Here is a 19,893-nt window from a genome sequence, read left to right as displayed (position 1 = left end):
GCGTGTCTGGGAACTAAAAAAACCTCTTCAGTTAAAGGTTCCTGCACTAGAAGTATCACAGAAAATCCTCTTGGTCTCAGTGGGACCAGGTGTCAGCAGATGCACTAGAACTGGGTGCTAGGAGAGTGTAACAGAAGGTGCCAAAAGCTGTGTCTGCGAAGTGCCAGCCCGGAAGAACCTGTTTGACAACCACTGATCCTAAAACCTTGACAACAGGCTCCCATCACCATGGGCCCAGTGACTGTGGTTTGATTGGTCTGATCCCGAGGGCTCTGGAAGGATTCAACCCACACTCCATTTTCATCCAGCTCTCAAATCTGTAAGAACCTTCTGTCTCCAGAGTTACTTCTGACTCTCCTTGCCTTCTCATTGCACTCGAGAGGAGAATTTGGACTGTTGGATTTTGCCATGGCACAGCAAACATCTCACACTCTTTTCCTTGAGAAGAAAATGGCACAGCATTTCTTATGTTGAGGCATTAAACTGGCAGCTCTGGAGTTCCTCTGATTTTGCCCAGAATATGACCCCTCAGAGCAGGAGGCCGTAACTTTCAACTTAGGGGAATATTAGGAGAAACAGAGCCTATGAAGTTGATGTCCTTGAACCTGTCACCAGCACTAAGCTCTAGTGTTTAGCTAAAAGCAAACCAACAAGCAGTGCTGGTTTGGGTATCCTTTATATGAAGACCATGCCCACATTTTCCACTGGGCCACTGGCTAAGCTGATGATCAGAAAGGCAGAATATATGATTTTAAACCTCTGGGCTTAATTCAACTCTTAAATACTTAAGTCTATCAGTGCTTCAGTGAAGCCAGTTTAACAGCATAACTGGGAACCCTTCTGGAGGCTTTAATATACATTATCCCCGATCTTCTGTAATAGCTTCTTCAAAATTTTTGGAGGTTTTTTTGTGGGTGTTTCACTCAGAGCAAGTCAGCAACAAAACAGTCACTGAAATTCCTCCCCAGCACTTTGGAGGGGAAATGCATTGCTATATCATTTCTTATTACTGCTGTTACATAACTTAATTTCCCAAGGTGGGAATAAAAGTAGGGAGATAATTGGAATGACTTCTCAAAGGGCTCATCAGTCCCTCCAGGAACACAGTGTGTTGTGCCCTATCCATGCCTGCTCCAAAAGGCAGCTACTCAAACTTTGGTTTAGCCTGAGGGGTGATTTTCCTAACAGTGTAAGGGAATAATGTATTGGAGAGAGAATCCAAATTCTAGAAATCTCTTTCTCTGCATTTCAAGAGATACCCTGAAAAGCAGATATGCACTCTCAGCTCTGTGAAAAACACATAAGACTTCCACTTCGATGAAGAATTTTGCTTTAATCAGTATGGATTATAGAGGGTTTTTTGAATAAATTAATAGAGACAATTATGTTCCAGGACAGGCTGACATTGCTAGCAGTTCCCACAGACACTAAAGAGAACTGTCAACACCCTGAAGACAAAAAATGTGGCCAAAGAAACATTTTTTTAGTCATCCGTGGTAATGCATTTGTTCAGCTCCCGCTCCGAGTTCCCTGTCGCCCTGTTAATGCTCCAGTGTCTCTCTGTGCCTGATTAAAGAGACCAGAATTCTGGATCACATCCCCTTGTGTCAGACATGTATTTCTGTGGAATTAACACTGGTTACAAAACTTTTCTGAGTAGAACTGTTCCGATGATTCAATAGCTCCAATGGTTCTTACGATGGCAAATGGATTTTCCAAATTAGCTGTGGCAAGATTTGGGCCAAACTCTAAATTAATATAATATTTTTATTTTTCGGATTAGGGAATATTTGACTGGGATAATAATGTCAGGGGAAACCCACAGCTAGTAAAATGGCATCCTGTGTGTTCATCAGTGTCCTGTGTATGGCAGCATCATGAGCTTATCAAACTTTTACAGCTTAACATTTCAGCTTTGATACTTCGGTAAGCTTCACTCTAACCTCGGAGCATATGAGAGGAGAAAATAGTCCTCTCTGGGTTTAAATGGACAAAACAACCCTTTTGCCTGGACATGTTCCTAAATGCTTTCTTTTGGGCTTTCAGCAGTACTGATCTTGTTGATACTAAACTCATGGCTTTCCCCCTGCCATGTGATCTTCTGCATTGCATAACGTGGCCTCAGAGGTAAAAGGCTTGAACAAGAAAATAAGAAGGTCAGCTACAAACTGCGTAATTTACTCTCACTTGTTCTTCCTCAGTTCATTTTTATTTTTTATTTTTGGCCCAAACATTGCACAGCATCATCATAAAATACAGGTATTTATAGCAGTGAGTGGCTCCAACGAGCACTGGTCAGTGTGGATTAGCTGTGCTGCCTGGGTGCACTGGCACCACAGAGCAAAGTGGCTTTTGGAATTTGCCATTCCAGTAAGGAGCTGCCTTGGGGCAAAGCCGTGGTTGTTTTTGTAACAGCCACTCACCCCTTCTTGCTTCCTCTGTTGTGCCAGGACTGGAAAAATCAGCTTCTTGCAAAGCTGGGTTATAAAACCAAGAAGCAGTTCCATACTTGGTGGTCCTTGCTGATGTTCCCTGGGAACATCAGGGCTTAATCTCCAAACTCAGAATGGTCATCCTGGGCAAGGAAGGCATGATCCTTTGGGACATGTCCCCCAGACAAAGACCTACAATTCAGCGTGAAGCAAACCTTCTACTGCTGCAGGGCTTCCCTGGGGGGACAACACTCTTCTGTCTCAGGGTAGAGTCCAGTCAGTCTGTTTATTCTGTGTTTTCCTGGGAGGTAACAGAGTGGAGCCAGCTATGAGAGGAATCCATACATATGTATATTGCAATAATGCATAGACATGGGGGCGTCCTTTTCCTAAGAAAGGAATAAACATATTTGCTGTATCAAGAGAATAAAGTAAGAAACACTCTGTCACTGAGAAGGAATATTTTCTATCTCTACCCACTAGACAGGTTCTGCTAAGTAAGGGAGTCTAATTGGATTTTTGGGGTCTATTAAATCATAGCGAGTTTGATTTCAAAGACTCTCACCATTTGTCTTTTCAGTATAAAATCTCTCACTCCTTAAATGCTTCATTCTTTTAAAAGTACCTAGGAGATGGGATCAGAATAACCAACCAGCTGTTTAGGCCACAGAAGGATTTTAAAGGTCTTTTGTAGTCACATTAGTGAAAATAATATGCAGCTCATTTTAGAAGAACTCCCTTGACTGCTCAGCGCTGGTTTTAGCAACTTCTGTGTTTGGACAGGGAGATACTGTAGCATCTGAATAAACGCCAGGTCCAGAGAGATGCTGAGCTCTTCCAAGTCCTCCATAAATTCACTGGTAAATTCAGCAGTCCCAGCTCTCCTCCCACTTTGCCATTTGCCGTGATTTAATGCTGAAATCCCAGTGGCATTCGCAATATGCTGGTTCAATATGTTGGGAAGACTCAAGCGGTGCACAGGTCACACAAACACGGCTCAGGAGAGACAGGGCTGATATTTACTGATGGCTTGGCCCTGAGCAAATCACTTCCCTTTCCTGTGCCTCTCCTTCTTCCCACTCATCATCTGCCTTGTCTATTTAGATCACAGGCATTTTGGGGCAGCTGGCTCTCCTGCCTTGTGTTGGGGGGGGGGGGGGTACCCATATGAGACTCTCTTCCATGCCGTTGAATTGATTTCAACAGGAGCTGCATCCAGCACAGAGCTGACCTAAAGTGATGGTTAGAAATGGTCTGTCCAGGGAATTGTGCAGATAAAAGGGACAGACTGCTCAGGAGACAAGAGTGTGTTTCAGCTGCAAGGAAGGGGCCCAGATCTGAAGTGTTTGGGGAGGAGAAGTGATGCTGACTACGCTCAGTGACCCGTCTGTCTGTCTGTCTGTACATGGAAATTTAATTTTGTCTCCACTGGACTCCACTGATCTTCACAGTCGTGATCGATTCCAAGGCCCCTCAGCCTACAGCTGGGACTGTGCTTCTTCCTGAATGTGGGACCTGATGTAATTTTCTTCCCGTTGTCTCCTCTGGAGACTCCTCTGCTTGTCAGGAGTACTGGGACTGTCAGTGCTGATGACCCTGATTAAAAATGTCACCAGCTGCAGCACTAGGGCTCACAGGGCATCTGAAAATAATATGTCCTGTCAGGAGGCAGCAAAATTTTCCACCACCTGACGGCTGAACACTTGAAGCTAAACTGAGTTTGAGATTTTCCAACTTTTAAACCCCTTTGTTGTGAAGAGGGTGAAACACAGCCTGTCTGAATTGGTTTTTCTCTTCTGGGAGTGACCCTTCCAGGCAGGGAGAAGCTGTAGTGGGTGTGAGGCCTAAGCTGGGACCCCCTTCCTTAGCACCATGGAAAATCCTGTTCCAAAGCTGTCAATCTAGGACATCTCACGAGCCTTGAAATCCTGATAAATATTTCAGAGATACATAAAGAAGTGGCATTTAAATACTGTGACTGATGTTCTATAAAAATAGCTCAGAGTGTTTACAGAGTGGGAAATATTTAGAGACAACAGGGCAAATGCACTGAGGGCCTTTCTCAGGCAAGGACAAGAGAGAGGTGCCAGCACGAGGCTCCTGGAGCTCTGCAGCACCTGAGCCACTTGTCCCTGACTCTGGTCACCTTCAGAGGCTGTGCCCTTCATTTCTCTCCAGTATCCTGTCTCAATGGATACTCAGGTATAGACAAACCGGTGCCTCGGCCGCTGGCCTGCCGTGGACACTTGGCAACAAGTGGCACATAAAGCCAAGGACGTGCCTTAGCCATGTGAGTTATTGAAAAAGCACTTCCAGTGTCAGACTGTCCATCACCTTTGTTCACAGCAGAAGTGCAAATGAAATGCAAGTCCTTACCTCTTCAACAAGCTGCAGCATTCGACGGGTGCTCTCCAGGGACTGGAATAAAACAGAGGGAAAAAAAACTTAGATTTGGCAAGTTACACTTTCCAGCACTAATGTGCAGGTTTATGCTGACACCATGTTTTTCCTGCACTCTTTGCCTTCCCCGCCAAATCAGGCCATCAGCAGGGCACTGGTGCTTTCTCCATCTCCAGCTCTCCATTAGGACTCGCTAATGCAGCAATTCCCACTGCATCCTGAGGCAGCTGCAGTCTCCCAGGCTTGTGGTCCCTTTGCTCACACACTGTGGCGGTGCTGCTTGGAACAGCTGGTGTTCCACTTTAAAAATAGTCTGTGGTTTTCAGCTACGACTTTTCAGAGACCTAATTGGTGACTTTTAACATTTAATAGGTTTGACAAATCGAAGGGATCCTCAGAAAATATTAAATTGCTGCTTTTTTGCTCTGAGGCCACTCAAATTGATGCACAATCTAATTCCTAAACCAAACTCACGATCAATAAATGCCTTAATCTTGACTAAACACGACATTAAATTCCACCCCAGCTCATTTCATTTCCAATTCTGCGTTCAGCGCGCAAAGCTGATGGAAAAGAGAATCAGCCCTAGAAATCCTTCTGCCGGATGAGCTCCTATTCCTGGATGTGTCTTTCACAGCAGCCCCAGCCCCGGGTTCCCAGTTTAGCTGCTGGTCTCACCTCATCAGCGAGCTGGTCCGCACGCCGCTGCATTTCTTCCAACTCATTGCGCATATCCGCGTCCTCCGCCATTTTAGCTGGGGGGGTGTTTGTGGACGCCGCAGATCAGGGATTTGTGCTCAGCTGCTCCGGAGCCTGGAAGACACAAAGGAGAAGGAACAGTGTGGCTGGGCTCCCTGGCTCGCCGAGTCATGCTTAAATGTCAGTCCCACAGAAGTGCTTTAATTGCATGAGCGCCCTCACCCAAACTCTCCAGTTCCGGATGGCAATCCCTACCTCGTGGAGAGCACACGAGGTTGCTCAAGGTGCTGCTTTATTCCTGTATCATTAATCACTCTTGGAGAATGAGGATGTACCCTCGTCATGTTCTCTGAGGAAAATCCTTCCTTTTTCCTTAACCTTTCAAATGCTATTCCTAGCAAAGCTGGAGGTTCAGGAGATGTTATTTGCTGCCAGAAACAGTCCTGAAACCCATTAATTCTTCTCTAGAATTAAAAGGCGGTTGAATGCGAAGGAGGTCAAGGCTGAGTCTATTAGCCCCCCATGTCCTGTGTTTCAGCTGCTCAGAGGGCTGGATGCTCAGCTAATACATCTGCACTGAAATTAAAGACAATGAAACTTTGAAGATTTTTACAGGCTTACAACTTGTCCACCACACTATAGCTCAGGCTATGAAATCATATTTACAGCCAGACTAGGAAAAGTTATCTACCTGGGAGGATCCTTCCTTTCGGGGGAAGTGGGTGAGATTCTGCTCGTGGTTATCCCTCTTGATACAGAACAACACCCAGAGCCCATCCTAACGGGGCCATTATGCAGCCCATTAGTCCTCATTTGGGTAGGGTTTCTTTTTTGTTACAAACTCGAGCTAGCTCTGATTACTGAGCATGGCTCGATTAAGAATGGCGGGTCCTCCTACCATCTGTCAGATCTTTGTAACAACAACACTGGTTTCTTTCTTTGCTCGATTCAAACATGGCACGTTGCAAATTACTGCTCACTGAATGTTCATTGCAGGAAAACCTAATCCCAGGTGCAGAGGAGCTGGGAAAGTTGTGGGGGACGGCAAATAAACACCCATAAAGCAGGTGCCATCAGGCTCAGTTACAGAAAGAGGACAAAAGCAGCCCCTTTCAGCAAAGCTGCTCCAAGAAGGCAAAATCCCAGGGGCTGTTTTCTGCCCTGTCTGTGCGATACGTGCACCCTTTATGAAACAAGATAAATCAGGGCAGAGCTTGGCTCTAAAATTTTAACGGTAACAACTGTGTTTAAATGGAAGTTGCTATATATTGGAGATGAATCCATCCCTCACTTTGACTGTGCTCTCCATCAGGGCCTCAGGAGCATGGGCTGAGCAGGTACAGCTGGGGGGCAGCAGTTATTTCCTGGGTCACACTCTGTTTGCTTAGAACTGCGTAAGGAAAGCAGACAGCTCCTTGCATTTCCTCTGAAGCTTCAGCAGCAGATCTGCTGCTTTTCTTATCTAAGAGGGAATATGTGACCTTCATGCTTTCACATTAGCTGTGCCCTCACTCGTGGTTGCTTTTCCCCTTCGAAGCTACAGCAGGAAGAAATCCATCTCGCAGAGTCAGCCCTGCAGCTACTGGCACAGCATCCTACTTTTATCACTGAGCACATCGCCACGTTCTTGTCAGAGGGAGCCTGGCATTCTGTGATGGGTCACACAGTGTTTAGGAGCCCAAATGTCTGCTGGAGAAGCCACCTGGCTCTGCCAGCTGCGTGGTCACAGCGGTGAGAAGGACCAAGCTTAACCAACTCATCTGCAGCGCCGGCCGAGGCAAAGCCAGAGCTTAATTTCATGGCTAATACTCAGGCTGGTGTCGGACACTTCAAGGTGGCTCACAAAATAAGCTTTACAGGCAATGGTGCTCTCAGATGTTTAGGAGGAAAAGAGGAAGCAGGAACTGGTCTCTCCCCGAAGGGCACGTGAAGGGGTGAGGATGCTCTTTTGGGCCACCCCAGGGCAGCTGCTGCACTCGTGGTGCCCTTCCGTGGCACATCCCGCAGCTCCAGGAAGACACAGCTCCTGCTCACGAATGGAGCGTGCTCAGCTGGGATAAAAAGAAGTTATTTCTGTAAAGAGCCGTGCTCCAAACTCCTGTCCCACTTGGCACAGGCTGGCACCAGCACTGGTCACTGCTTCACAGATTGTGGGTTTTTTTCCCAGACTGAGGCAAAGCCCAGCATTGAAATATTTCTGGCGCAGCCTCCGTGACAGAGTATCAGGATTAAAGTCTGTGGACCTAATTTTTGAGCATCTAGTTAAAATATTCTCCTCTGCCTGGATCCTTGCTAAACCTGTGCTGGCAGAATAGCAGCACTGAGCTTTAGCAAAAAACCAGGACAATTTGGACAGGACTTGGAGACTGATCTAATTGGCAAATACAAATAGCTGTGAGGGGCAGGAAACTGGTTCTGTGCTATGTCTGCCTGGTAGCATCTCATGAGCTGTGAAGTGGGAGGTGATGCATCAGTGAGAGGGTGGGATGATAACAGGGAATTTGGTTCAGTCTCTAAGCATATCCAGCATGAGCTGAATGATTACAGACGTGGAAGTGAGATGAGTGTTTCTACTGACAGTAATGAATAATAACAGTCTATGGTCAGTCACTGCAGATAATAAAAACTGCACAGAAAATTCCATTCTCATGTAGATTTTGATCATTTCCCTAGGTTTTTTTAATCATGAGACAGCAGTGGTGATGGGTGGTGCAGAAAAGAAACAAAGTGGGAAAACTGTCATATAATCATAGGATGGTTTGGGTTGGAAAGGACCTTAAAGACCATCTATTTCCAACCCCCCTGCCATGGGCAGGGACACCTTTCACTACACCAGCTTGCTCAGAGCCCCATCTGACACTTCCAGGGATGGGGCAGCCACAGCTTCTCTGGGCAACCTGTGCCAGTGCCTCACCCCCCTTCCTGGTAAAGAACTTCATCCTAACATTAATCTAAACCTACTCTCCACCAGTTTGAAGGTGTTGTCCCCTGTCCTGTCACTCCATTCTCTTGTGGGATTGGGTTTTTTTTTAGAGTTCCCCTTCTTGGTTAGTTAGAACCATCAGCTGGCATCTTAAGTGACAGACGCCTCTTATTTTGCATCCAGCTAAAAAAAAAATAAATGTCAGAGCTTGTAAGCAGAGTGATGCTGTGCAGCGAGTGATCGAACCTGACAGGTTTATTGAGATTGTTTGGTGTTTGTAAAGCACTTAGAATGGGTTGAGAAACAGCAAAAAGAATTCTTCCAGACAAGTCATTTTACATCAAGTTTTAGTCATAAACACACAAGTGCCCTGCAGCTGTGCTGATTCAACTTTATTTAATAGGAAACCGTGCACAAGAATCAATAAAGGTTACTGATTTGCACCCAGCATGATAAACTACGTATATTTTGTAGATGGCAGGGAAGAGGTTTAAATTTCTTTGCAGATTTTGCAATTTATAATGTGGAATAGGACTTATTAGAGATCAGGTTTCCTCTGAAAAGTCCTATTTAGGTTGAAACTCCTTTCCAGTGCTGTGAATTTCCAACAACAAACGCTGTTTTATCAATTAAAAAAACTGTAGAGAGAAGATTTATGCTTTAAAATTTCTATAAAGTACAAATTAACAGTTTTCCCTCTATAGTGTTTCTTAGGAACACCTACATATATATAAAAACATTAAAATTGAGTGATCTCGGGAATGGCCAAGAAAAGGTGAACCATAATGGATTTGCCCTCACTGATACTGGAGAAAGCTTCAAAAGCATAAGGTATCAGTCTGGCTTGGGCCCAACTCTTGTTGCAGTAGAACAGAAACAGGCCTAAAATACTATTTGGGACTTTTAGTAATAAATTCCCTGTGGAATTTATATTTTTGATCCTAGATGATACTTTTCATTCTGTTCTCATTTAAGTTTATCTAAACTAAGTATCAAAACCCTCTAATTGCCTTAGGAATTTAATATAACTGGAATAAACTCTCTATAGTGTACTCTGTACTTTTAACTTCACCTACATTTTATTTTGTGTGCAGTCCCTGCAGAGATGACAGATAGACAACCAGAGGAGGGATAGAATATATTAAGCAATATAGAACTAAAACTTTGATTAAAAAAAAAAAAAAAAAAAGAGGTGCTACAGAAGTCACATCTCTACATTCAATTCGTGTTTCCAGTTGCAATAATTGCCTGCACAATCATCTTCTGCACAGTGCAATTAACTCCAGGCACCTGGGTGACTTACATCAAATTCTCTGGGAGGTGGTCTCATGTGTTACACCAGTGCTTGCCCAGCAGCACAAATGGTAAAGAAAAATACAAAGAGAGACCAGCTAATGGAAAGGCATGGCCTATTATACTTTGAATTCTGCAGTTCTTATAGCAAGAACATTATATAATCCCTATGGAGTTTTACTGAAGGCTAAGAGAGACCTGCATCTGTGCCCAGGGGAAGGGAGATACAATGGGTGACCTTTGAAAGCAAATATTTGCTTCACAGTGATATAAACACTCCAGCGCAATAAATACAGGAAAATGAAAATGCTGCAGTTTACTGTGGTGAAGGCAACACAGCAATAAAATGTTCTTTTTTTTAAGCACTCTCCCTGTTATTAAAGGACACATCTATTCTTCCCGTGGATATTTGTAGCCAGAGGATGACTGCATTGGCATATTTTACTAAAAAAGTCAGAGCCAGTCAATACCAGCACATTGGCCACATCTTTCAGCACCTTCACCAACCTTCCCTGGAGGGGCTCTTGGTGTCTGGATTATAGGAAATGCACTGGCATTAACCCCAAAGCTCAGTGGAGAGCAGGAACTGCCTGCTAACACCAGCAGGAAATGAACTCACACTGCAGGTGAGACCCTGCTGCAAAATGGGGCTTAGAAACCAATGCCTGGGTGTGTTGTTGACACCAGCAGGTTCTCCCTAAAATTGTGTGGTCGAAGGCAGATCCCAAGAGAAAGCCAGGAAAGGCTGGTATGTTGGTATGACAGGCAGCAGCTGGTGAGAAATGACTGAAGGGACTTGGAAGCGTAATTTATGGATCATGGGCTCGGAGCAGTGCCCCTCACAAGCTCTAACTTTTCTGACTTCTGTCATCTCCATCTTCTTTCACCCAGAGCTTACCACAATTAATACTGTCTGTAACTAAACATGCCCTGCTTTTGCTCTTACTGCATTTTAATTGATCTGAAAGCACTTGGAGAAGAAATCAGGTGATTTTGTAATGAAAAACTCTATTTATAGGTTTTAATATGGCATCAAATGTAACAATGAAAAAGAACTGTTATTTACATTTAAACTCTAAATAGCTTTGAAGTGAAATCTTGAGGAAAGTCTGCTTTATATATCACTTCTGCAGCACGTCCTATTGCCTGGATGTAGTTAATTCACAAGATTTCCAGCAAAGTTCTCATTTCCAAAGAAACCCCTTTGTAATGTTTGTGTCACTGATTAAGCCAAGAAGCTCCTCTGTGTTTCCATAGGATACGTTATTTTTAACCCACGGCACAGACACCTCATCTCTCTCCTGCTGTTGTCCCACAGCGTGTTGCTTCAGACCTTTAGGCCCAGCTCCCCAGCCCAGGCTGGCAGAGCACAGTGATAACCAACTCCACTTGGAATTTTTACTTAATAGTTAGTAAAGAATAATTCCTACTGTTCAGGGCCTGTCAGGGAGTGACTTTGGAAAAGACAGGCACTGGGATCTTGCAAATCTGAATACAGGAGAAGCAGGTAATTCCTAGTTTGTTACTGTCTTCCTGCATTGCCTCGGGCACCTTATTTTACTCTCAGGGCTTGCTTGCTTTGCCTGCAGACAGGTCTCTGGAGCTGCGGGAGATGCTGCAGGTATTTGGTTTCCTGCTGCTGGCTCTATCTGTCAGCACCGTGCAGATGTCTTGGATACCCTCTGATGGGAATGCTTGTCCGTGTTTAACAACTGAATCTGTCTCCCATCTACACAACACAGATAAAATCCTTCTTTTCCTTCCTATCGTGCCCCTTTTTTTTTTGTTCTAATTAAATTTCAGGGCACAGACTGGCACTTGGTTTGGGGTCCAGGACAACTGGGACTTTCGGATAAATGCTAGTGAGCGTGACATCACGTTCTCTGTGTCAGAACCTATACCTATGATCAAGAACTTTCCAGTTAGAGGCCAAAATGAAGATTCTGAAGTATAATTAGACAAAATTATGACTCCTGACTATTTGCTGATGTGTCGTAAAAAATAGCTGGAAAACAGTTGTCCTATGGGCTCGTGTTGCTGTAATGACAAAAAAGCTCAATCGAGTGATTTCTGACTGTGAGTGCAATTAGGCAGCACAGAAGTGCTACCAGGGGGAATTACTTCTGGTAGACATGGGCACCTCTGTCCCCGGTGTCCCCTGATCTCGAGTGGCTAAAGGATTGGGACTGTGGGTATCCGCAGCGGCCAAGCGGCACACGGGGTGTGTGGGCACAACTGCTCCGTGCCTCCAGCACCTGCAAACAGGCAGGTTATGAGCAACACATCCCAATCCCAATCCCAATCCAACACAAATCACTGCTGCCCTGTCAGCTGTCAGACACACGGCTGCTCCATGAGGCTCCAACACGTGCCTGGGGCTTTACAAGGCTCCTGCACCAAAAAAAATCACAAAGCACAGAGCAGGCATTTTGTAACAATTTCACCTCAGAGTAACAACAACTTGACTTTCTGTCCGTTTTACTGCCAAAAGAAAATAAACCTCTCACTGTGTTTCCCCTTTGCAGTCGTTTTTACACCTATGTACCCACACGCTTTTCCTTTTTTTTTTTTTTTTTTTTACTTTCCAACAGCAACAGAAAAACATTTTGAAGGCAAAATGTTTGTTCCATTCATCTGGGAGAGCAACCAGCCAGAGTGGTGGAGGGTGAAGAAAGAACCCTTCTTACCAGGAGTGATCAGAGACCTGGACTGAACCGGCTGCTGTAAGTTTAATTCCCTGTTATTACAGCTACCTGCCTCATACAGCTTCGTTCATAATTTAGCAAGCTTTATCCTATGATTCCCTGAGTTTATTGTGTTCCCAAATAGTTCTGAATCCAGACCCTCACGTCTCCAGTATCCCGAAAATATTTCACTTCTAGCACAAATTAAATCACAGCCAGAAAACAGCAGCTTGTTCCTGTTCTGGTGCTGCCCCGGGGCTTAAATAGTTTCTCTCCTTCCCTGCTCTCTCTTTCTCTGAGGTTTCAGCATTTCTTATGATGTGAGAGCTCAGACTCCATCAGTCCTTCCCTGGTAGGTGGGCTGTTTGCCACCCTGATCATGCCACCAGCTGTTGGCTGTGCTGGTTTCATTTGAATTAGTCTCCTCTGGAAAAGGCTGGCTGGCATTTCACGAGGTATTTCAGATAAGGATGTGGGCTTTGCTCAAAGGGCTTAGTGCTTCCCCGTCCTTCCAGGAGATACCTGCTCCAAAATATCCTACAACCTCACTTGCCATGTGCATAGCTGGATCTTGGTGGCTCAGGACAACAAATCCAGGTATTAGTAGAGAGGATTAAACAAAATGTCTTGACTTGTGACAAAGCTATTTGCATTCTGTGGCCAGAATCCTGGAGAAAAACCAAAGGCATCTGCTTAGCTGGAGGATGAGATTTCTGACTGTGTCATGATTTTCACTAAAACTCACACCCTGAACTTGTTCCAGTCTTCAAAGTATTCGCTCACCATCACAGCAGCAATGACGAGCAGTCAGCCTTTCTTTGATTATATTCAACCTGGTTTCTTTACACTGCTCCTAAGCCACCAAATCTGATTAATGGCCAGTTTTAGAAACCAGTGGTGAAAGTCACGCCCCATTTCCAGTTGGAGGAAGTTTTCCCACTGCCAGTAGTGGGGTCAGACTTGCAGGTGGAGCTGCAAGTGCTGGGAAATGCTGGCAGTGTGTGAAAGGGGGGTGTGTGGGTGTGTAACCATCTAACAGGAGTGCTTGCTGTCTGAAATGCTTTTCTGCCAAATTTTTCTGGGGCTCTACCTTGCTCCCCTCTGTTTCTCCTCGATTAATAGATGGATAGATGAAAGATAGAAGGGAAATATAAAAAGGAATTACTGCCAGACTTTTTTTGAGGGATTCAGGAGAGAGCAGGGAATAAGAAAACCGCACGGCAAATTCTTCTGGGGAGCGTAAAGGCCTTTCCCATCAGGCTGCATGAGGACTGTTGCATTTGCTGTTCCTGGGTTTGTAAAAAGAAACTCAAGAGTGCCCAGGAGCTCCTGGTGCAGCCCCTGCCTCCATCACACAGCCAACCCTCTTGCCCATCTCTGTGTCACACACAGCTCAAATCAATGGCAGAAAATGCAAACCAGTAGAGCTCATCCTCAAATTTCCTGTAGCGATCCAAGAAAGCAGATTGACAACTGAAGAAAGACATTTTTAGGCTAAATGGATGATGAAAAGGAAACCCACAAATTGGAGAAAGTTTTGGGGTTTTTTTTTTTAGGCTTAATGGATGATAAAAAGGAAACTCACAAACTAGAGAAAGATGGTTTTTTTTAGGCTAAATGGATGATGAAAAGGAAACCCACAAACTGAAGAAACAGGTATTTTTAGGCTAAGTGGATGATAGAAAGGAAACCCACGAGTATTACAGTAAGAAAAGGGAGCACATTTGCATTGGCCTGTCACAAAGCAGAGCTAATTTCTGCTGCGTTTTGTGCAAGTCTGGAAGTCGGGGGGAAATTTTGTGGTGAACTTTATTTAATTTGAGAGTGATCTTTTACAATGGACTGGTGGGAGCAACGAATAACTCCGCCATTAAAACAGACGGGAAATTCTTCATTTGTGTGGTAAAAATTGGTGCTATCCTGTCTTTGCTAGTCCTGATGCTTTTAGGACCAGGTGAGACAAGCCACGAGTCTAACCAGCACTTTGGCAAGCTTAGCATGGAACGGTTGATGATTTTGATAGACGGGAAAACATGGAAAAGAATGTTGTGGTGAAAGAACAATAACTCAGTATTTTAGTGTGAAAGGTTGGCAGTGACATAGTTAACCCCATCAGCATCAGTGTTGTCATGGCTTTGATTTCAAAGCACTAGATGGGAATAAAGCGTTCCCCTGATGGTGTTTGTTACGGGCTGTCAGCACACTCAGCTGACATTTCATTTCTTTCTGCGTGGTTTGGATTTGCAAGATTTTTCTGCCACCTACCCCTGCCCCTGGGCTGCATTACACCAGTAGGGACCTTCAATTCAACAGAAATGAAAGAAAGAAAATTAATGCAGCTATTAACACATATAAACATCTTAATGGGGGAGTAAAACCCTATACGCTGTGATCATGAGGGCATTAGGAATGTAAATAGACAACTTTTCCCCTATTGACACTGTATATGGTAAACAGAGCAATTCTTTATGTTTCTAATACTCATCCTTTCCTTTCTCCCTGCTGGTGAAAGCGTGGCCATGTTTCAAGCAATGGGGCTGATATATTTTTAGCAGAAATCTTCTTTAACTAAGTCGTCAGAGTCAAATCAGCAGCTGACAAAATATAAGCCTTATGAAACTGGGCTGATGGTGTTATTTGTAGAATGGGATTTTTAACTGAATGGCAGTTTTTTTTCAGTCTTTGAGTCTCTTTTCTCACAGTCTTTGAGGGGGACTGCTCTCCAAAATGTGGCTGAAAGGAGTTTGGGAGTCTGTCTGCACCTCTCCACTACTCCCCGTGGGTTTTCTCTAGGGCAAAGGAGCTTTAAAAACGGACAAACAAAACCAAGAAGGACAAGGTTGACCTTTCTGAGGGAGCTCAGAGTTACCCCCGGGGATGTCTCTGTGTTTTACCAACCACCAGCCACACTTTTGGCTCAGGCCTCACCTTTCTGCCACACCCTACCCCTGGCTCCGCTCTCCTCTGCTTTGTGTCTCGTCTCCCCTGGGAACTTGAACTGTGGAAGCAGGATTAAAAGCTGAAGGAAGTTCATGAACTTTGAAAAGCTTACTTCCTTTCAAGAAAAAAAGAAACAGCTATGGCTGTGTTATAACAAGAAAGGACTCCACTTAGTTTTTACCTACCCTCATTCTCTGTTTATACGGAGGTGATACACAGATAGATGTGTGAGTACATAAAATGCAGGATAATATAAGGACACAGTAGAGTATCTTTTTTTAAATGCAGTTTATATAACAAGAAGGGCAGGGAACCCAGTTTTAAACCACTAAACCTTTTACAGATCTAAATTTTGTTATTTCAGGGCTCTTTTATAGAGTCACAATAACAGAAAATCCTGCTGCTATTAAACGGCTCTTCTGCCTGAAGTGAAGCTGGACCCATGACCAGTCCAGACACATTCCCAAAACCCTGCAGTGCTGCAAATGCTGCTCAGACAAGGGAGAGGATCTGGCTACTCCCTTTACTGGGTACAGCTGGGAGGTGGAATGGGAAGATCCCGGTGTCATATCCACTGTTTGACACTGGTGGGTACTTAGATCAAAGCCAATAAATTGGGAAGGGCTGTTTAAGATGTACAGTTACAATGCACTTACAGTTGTACAAGTCAAATAATGAAAGCATCTGACGGTTCTAGGCTAAGTAACAAATTGTATTAGCCACAGGAATGCATAATAGCACCCCGTAGATATGCAAAACTTATTCACTCGTTTTCAAAGGCCACTGCTGCTTTCTGATTCACACCTACAACTAATTCCTGGCTGCTACTCATTTCCCAGCAATCAGTAACACAGATTCGAAAGGCCAAGGGTACACATGCAGACTGGCTTTTGCTGGTGCAGGGTATGAGAACTTCTCATTATTTGTTACAGGCTCACGAGGCTGATTTAGAAACCCCTCTTTCTTCTGAAGCCCATTTCAGCCTTCACAGGCTGATGAAAAAAGCCCCAGCACGCTCCTCCAGTGAAGATTACCCAGACTTGCAGGCAAGGATTTAGCCATCCTAATACAAGAGCCCAACTTCTATTCTTTTTTTTTTTTTTTCCTCCTTTCTTTTTTTGTTGACCAATCAATTCAACAACACAGGCTGGATGGTGCCTCAAGGGCATCGCTTTCAACCACGTGATCGGCAGATTAACAGAGAGGCTGCAAAATCCTTTCCGCTCAAACTGTTTTAACAGAGGATCAAAATCTTTCTCTCTGCGTGGGGATTTTTATTTAGCTAGTTCGTTTTATTCAGTTTGCACACGTTTGGGAAGGAATTAAGTCCCACAAGGACACGCAAGATGGGCTGGTTTGCTTTCTAGCCTTTTCCTTTTGTGTTTGGGAGGAGAACACTTTCCAGTTCCTTGTGGGAATGTTGCCTCTTCCCTGAGTGTTACAGTTGCATCGTTATTGGTTGAATCTCATCAAGCCTACAGATAATGGCCCTGAAAGGACATAACTTAAAACGTTTTGCCAAAGCTTCCCCTTTTCCCTGCCGTGGCTCTTGTTTAGGGACATGGAGGTGTTGAACTAGGCTGATACAATCTGCAGGGGAAAGGTTTGGGGAAGACAGGAGCTGGGTGAGTCCTGTGGGGACACAGGAGATTTACAGAGCTCTGCTGAACAATAAAACAAGAGATTAAATTTGATCACATGAATAAAATAAGCAGCAATTAACCGTTTCTTGGCCACAGCAGTCTGGCTCTGGGGAAGCTGATGTGCAAACTTCAACACAGAGGTACATGGGGGTTCCTGCTGCAATCCCTGATATTTAATGCCCAGATCCCAGAGCCGTGCAGGTACAACTGCTGCTGATGGCAAAGGGTGCATTCAGTGCTGTAACACAGGAGTGTTTTTACTGGAGAAAACAGGACTCAAAAAAACCCCAAAACAGAGCAGAAAAGCAGACGGCCTCATATCTGTCTGAGGCACAAAAGCACACCTGGAGCTACAGAGATTGAGGATCACATGTGAAGGTTGACACCCAGCATGGCCAAGAGGTTTCTCTGGCTCTGGCATGTGTTGAAACAAAACCAACCCACTGGCTCAGCTGCTGGACGATGAACCACAGCAGTGAGCTGGGACGAGGGCAATTCACATGCCACCAGCAGAAACAGCGAGAATAAGCTCAGGAAAATAAATCACAGCCTGCTCAGGAACAGGTTGCAGGATTCAGCAAATAGAGGATTTTCCCAGAACCGTGCCTGGATATTCCCACAGTCTCACTGTCGATATCCTACAGCTCCAGATTTGAAGCTGAAGAGCTGAGTATGTGCTACACAGCTGAGGGCTGAGGGATTTTGCCTCACTGCCTGGCAGTGAGAGCTCCAATTCCTTTTTATTTTTCATTTAAATCCTTAAACTTTTTTCTGCCATTGCTGGAACCTGCGTGGGGTGACTTTGGGTCTTTAAGACCAGAGGCTTTATAAAAAGCCATGCCAAAATGAAGGAATAAATTATTCCTTGCATGGATGAATAGTGACAGCCAACGTGATTCTTCCAAACATTAAAACGGTGCTCGGTTTATATCAGAAAAACGGGATTTGCCTTCCAACCCTCTCTACCTTCTCATGACACACACTGTGTTCGTTCACCTGAGCATAAATCCAGAGGATTTCTGGGTTTCAGCCTGCTTTTCCAGTCTTTTGCATGGAAGCCCAGCTTGTCTCAAGGACAAGCGGCCCTCAGCAGCGCTGCCTCTGGAGCACTGCAGGGATGAGTCACCCACACTGGGAGCAAGAGGCACCAGTGCTTACAAAGCTCAGCATGACAAGGACCACAGGGCAGAGCCCAGGGTGAGACCAAACTGGGGCTGAACAGCTCAGGACTGAGCAATCCTGAGTGAGGAGCTGGAATGCTGTGAAGCTTTGTGGGATCAGGCATTATAAAACACTCTACCCCTCAAGGTGCTTTTATCCTTCCAAGCAGTCAGGGTTCAAGGCTCGGTGTGCCAAGCAGATGGGGCACCCAAGGGTTTTGCTGGAGCTGGTCAGGGAACAGTAAATGTGTCTCCCCTCTAAGACCCACCAGTAGAGAGCCATTTTTTCAGCTGGTTTTAGCTTGGAGAGCTTTCCCTTCACTTCTATCCGTCCTGCAAATGTGCGTTTGAGGATTTTTAGAAATGGGAACGTTATGAAGACAAGAACAATAGTTGCTAATGAAGTAATTTGTTAGTAAAATTAGTTCCAATCAAGAATATTGACGTGCTTTACTATATATTTATAAATACAAGTGCTATAAGACAGCAGGATGGGGCATGAACTTCATTTGAATGTAATCCAATTTAAATCTACAGCAATCGTTGTTTGCTTGTATATTTTATGTAATTTAAATTCCTGAAGAACCAGTGAGTCTTCATTCTTGACCTAAGAATAATGTGGGAACAGTTCTGTGTCTGATATAGAATTTGTTTTCTGCAAGCAACCTTGCCCAGTTCAGATATTTCAGACTGAACTGCATTCACTGTGCTGACACTTATTTTTCAATAAGGGAATAAAAAAAGGGAGGTGGCTCCTTCCTTCACGAAACCCCAATGGCACACAGAGCAGAAATTCCATGTGGTGTGAGAGATCTTGTAGTGCAGCTGCTGCCTTCACACTTCACCCAAGGGTAAATTGAAAAGCTCAGATTTAAATGAAGTTACCCTCTTAAGCTCTGAAAACACATCTAAAGAGCACATCTCGAGGACATAGAGCCTGGACCCATCTGATAGACTAAAAGCCCCTTGTTCAAGCAAATGAAAAAAAAGAAAAAAACATCCTTTGTTGAGGAAAAAAAGGGAATATTTATGTCACTTAAATCAGTTAATGGCTTAGGAGAGCTCTGTAACTGTACTTCAGCCCCTGTAAGCTCGGAGCCCTGTGACTGACAGTCAGACTGTTGTCCAAAATTCCTGGGGCTTAGCCCAGATACAGTGAGCAGTGGACAAGGACAGGATGCACATCTGTGGCCTCAGCCCTCGGGCTCTCCACTCTCCTCTCTCATGGGTGAAGTACCAATGTGTTGGTGAAAGAGCTGCACTGCCAGGTGACCTTGAGCTGAAGAGAACAGGGGCAAGAGATTTATTTAAGGAGCCCGTGGGAGGGGCATGGTCTATTTTTAAAGAAAAATAATCCATTTTGTGCGTTTATTACACTTTGGGCCTGGGTGGCTGCCAGGGAGAAAGGAGCCCTCAGAGGGATCACTGCAAACCTGCCAGGAGCCCTCATGTTTTCTGCAGCACCTCCCTGGATTCTTCTGCTCCACAGCAGTCCAGCAGCAGGGGGATGCCTTTCCCCCTCTCCCACTGCTCTCAGCCGGACCCATAAATCCTCCTTTCCCAGGGTTTTGCCTCATTGCAACCCCTCCCGGTTCCTGCAAACCAGAGGGCACTGCAGTCTCTGCAGTGACTCTGCTGCGATCGCCGCTCCCAAGGTGGCACTGAAGATGCTGAGGAGGAGCTTTCCCGGGTGTTAAATTCAGGCAGGAGCGAAGCAGG

General features: G+C 44.8%; 1 protein-coding gene and 1 long non-coding RNA gene across 3 annotated transcripts in view; one reads left to right on the top strand and one right to left on the bottom strand.

The window, feature by feature from the left end:
- Window positions 1–19,893, bottom strand: part of SNAP25 (synaptosome associated protein 25) — a 58,575-nt gene that overhangs the window by 21,577 nt on the left and 17,105 nt on the right. For both annotated transcript variants that reach the window (XM_027883539.1, XM_027883538.1), the window contains exons 2-3: window positions 5,511–5,645; window positions 4,809–4,850 (exon numbers count right to left, since the gene is read on the bottom strand). In XM_027883539.1, the coding sequence (XP_027739340.1) occupies window positions 4,809–4,850; window positions 5,511–5,582 (114 nt within the window). In that variant the 5' untranslated portion in view covers window positions 5,583–5,645. The remainder of the gene's footprint in view (window positions 1–4,808; window positions 4,851–5,510; window positions 5,646–19,893) is intronic.
- The window catches only part of LOC114057364, a 29,970-nt gene continuing 22,416 nt past the window's right edge, over window positions 12,340–19,893 (top strand). The window contains exon 1 of the long non-coding RNA XR_003571198.1: window positions 12,340–12,470. This is a non-coding gene — a long non-coding RNA (uncharacterized LOC114057364). The remainder of the gene's footprint in view (window positions 12,471–19,893) is intronic.

Source organism: Empidonax traillii, unplaced genomic scaffold (genome assembly GCF_003031625.1).
Source record: "Empidonax traillii isolate 1590-97213 ecotype Southwest subspecies unplaced genomic scaffold, ASM303162v1 scaffold128:size1411021, whole genome shotgun sequence".
Taxonomy (NCBI): domain Eukaryota; kingdom Metazoa; phylum Chordata; class Aves; order Passeriformes; family Tyrannidae; genus Empidonax; species Empidonax traillii.
Note: the sequence above shows the minus strand (reverse complement) of the source record. Positions and strands in the feature narration are given on the sequence as shown.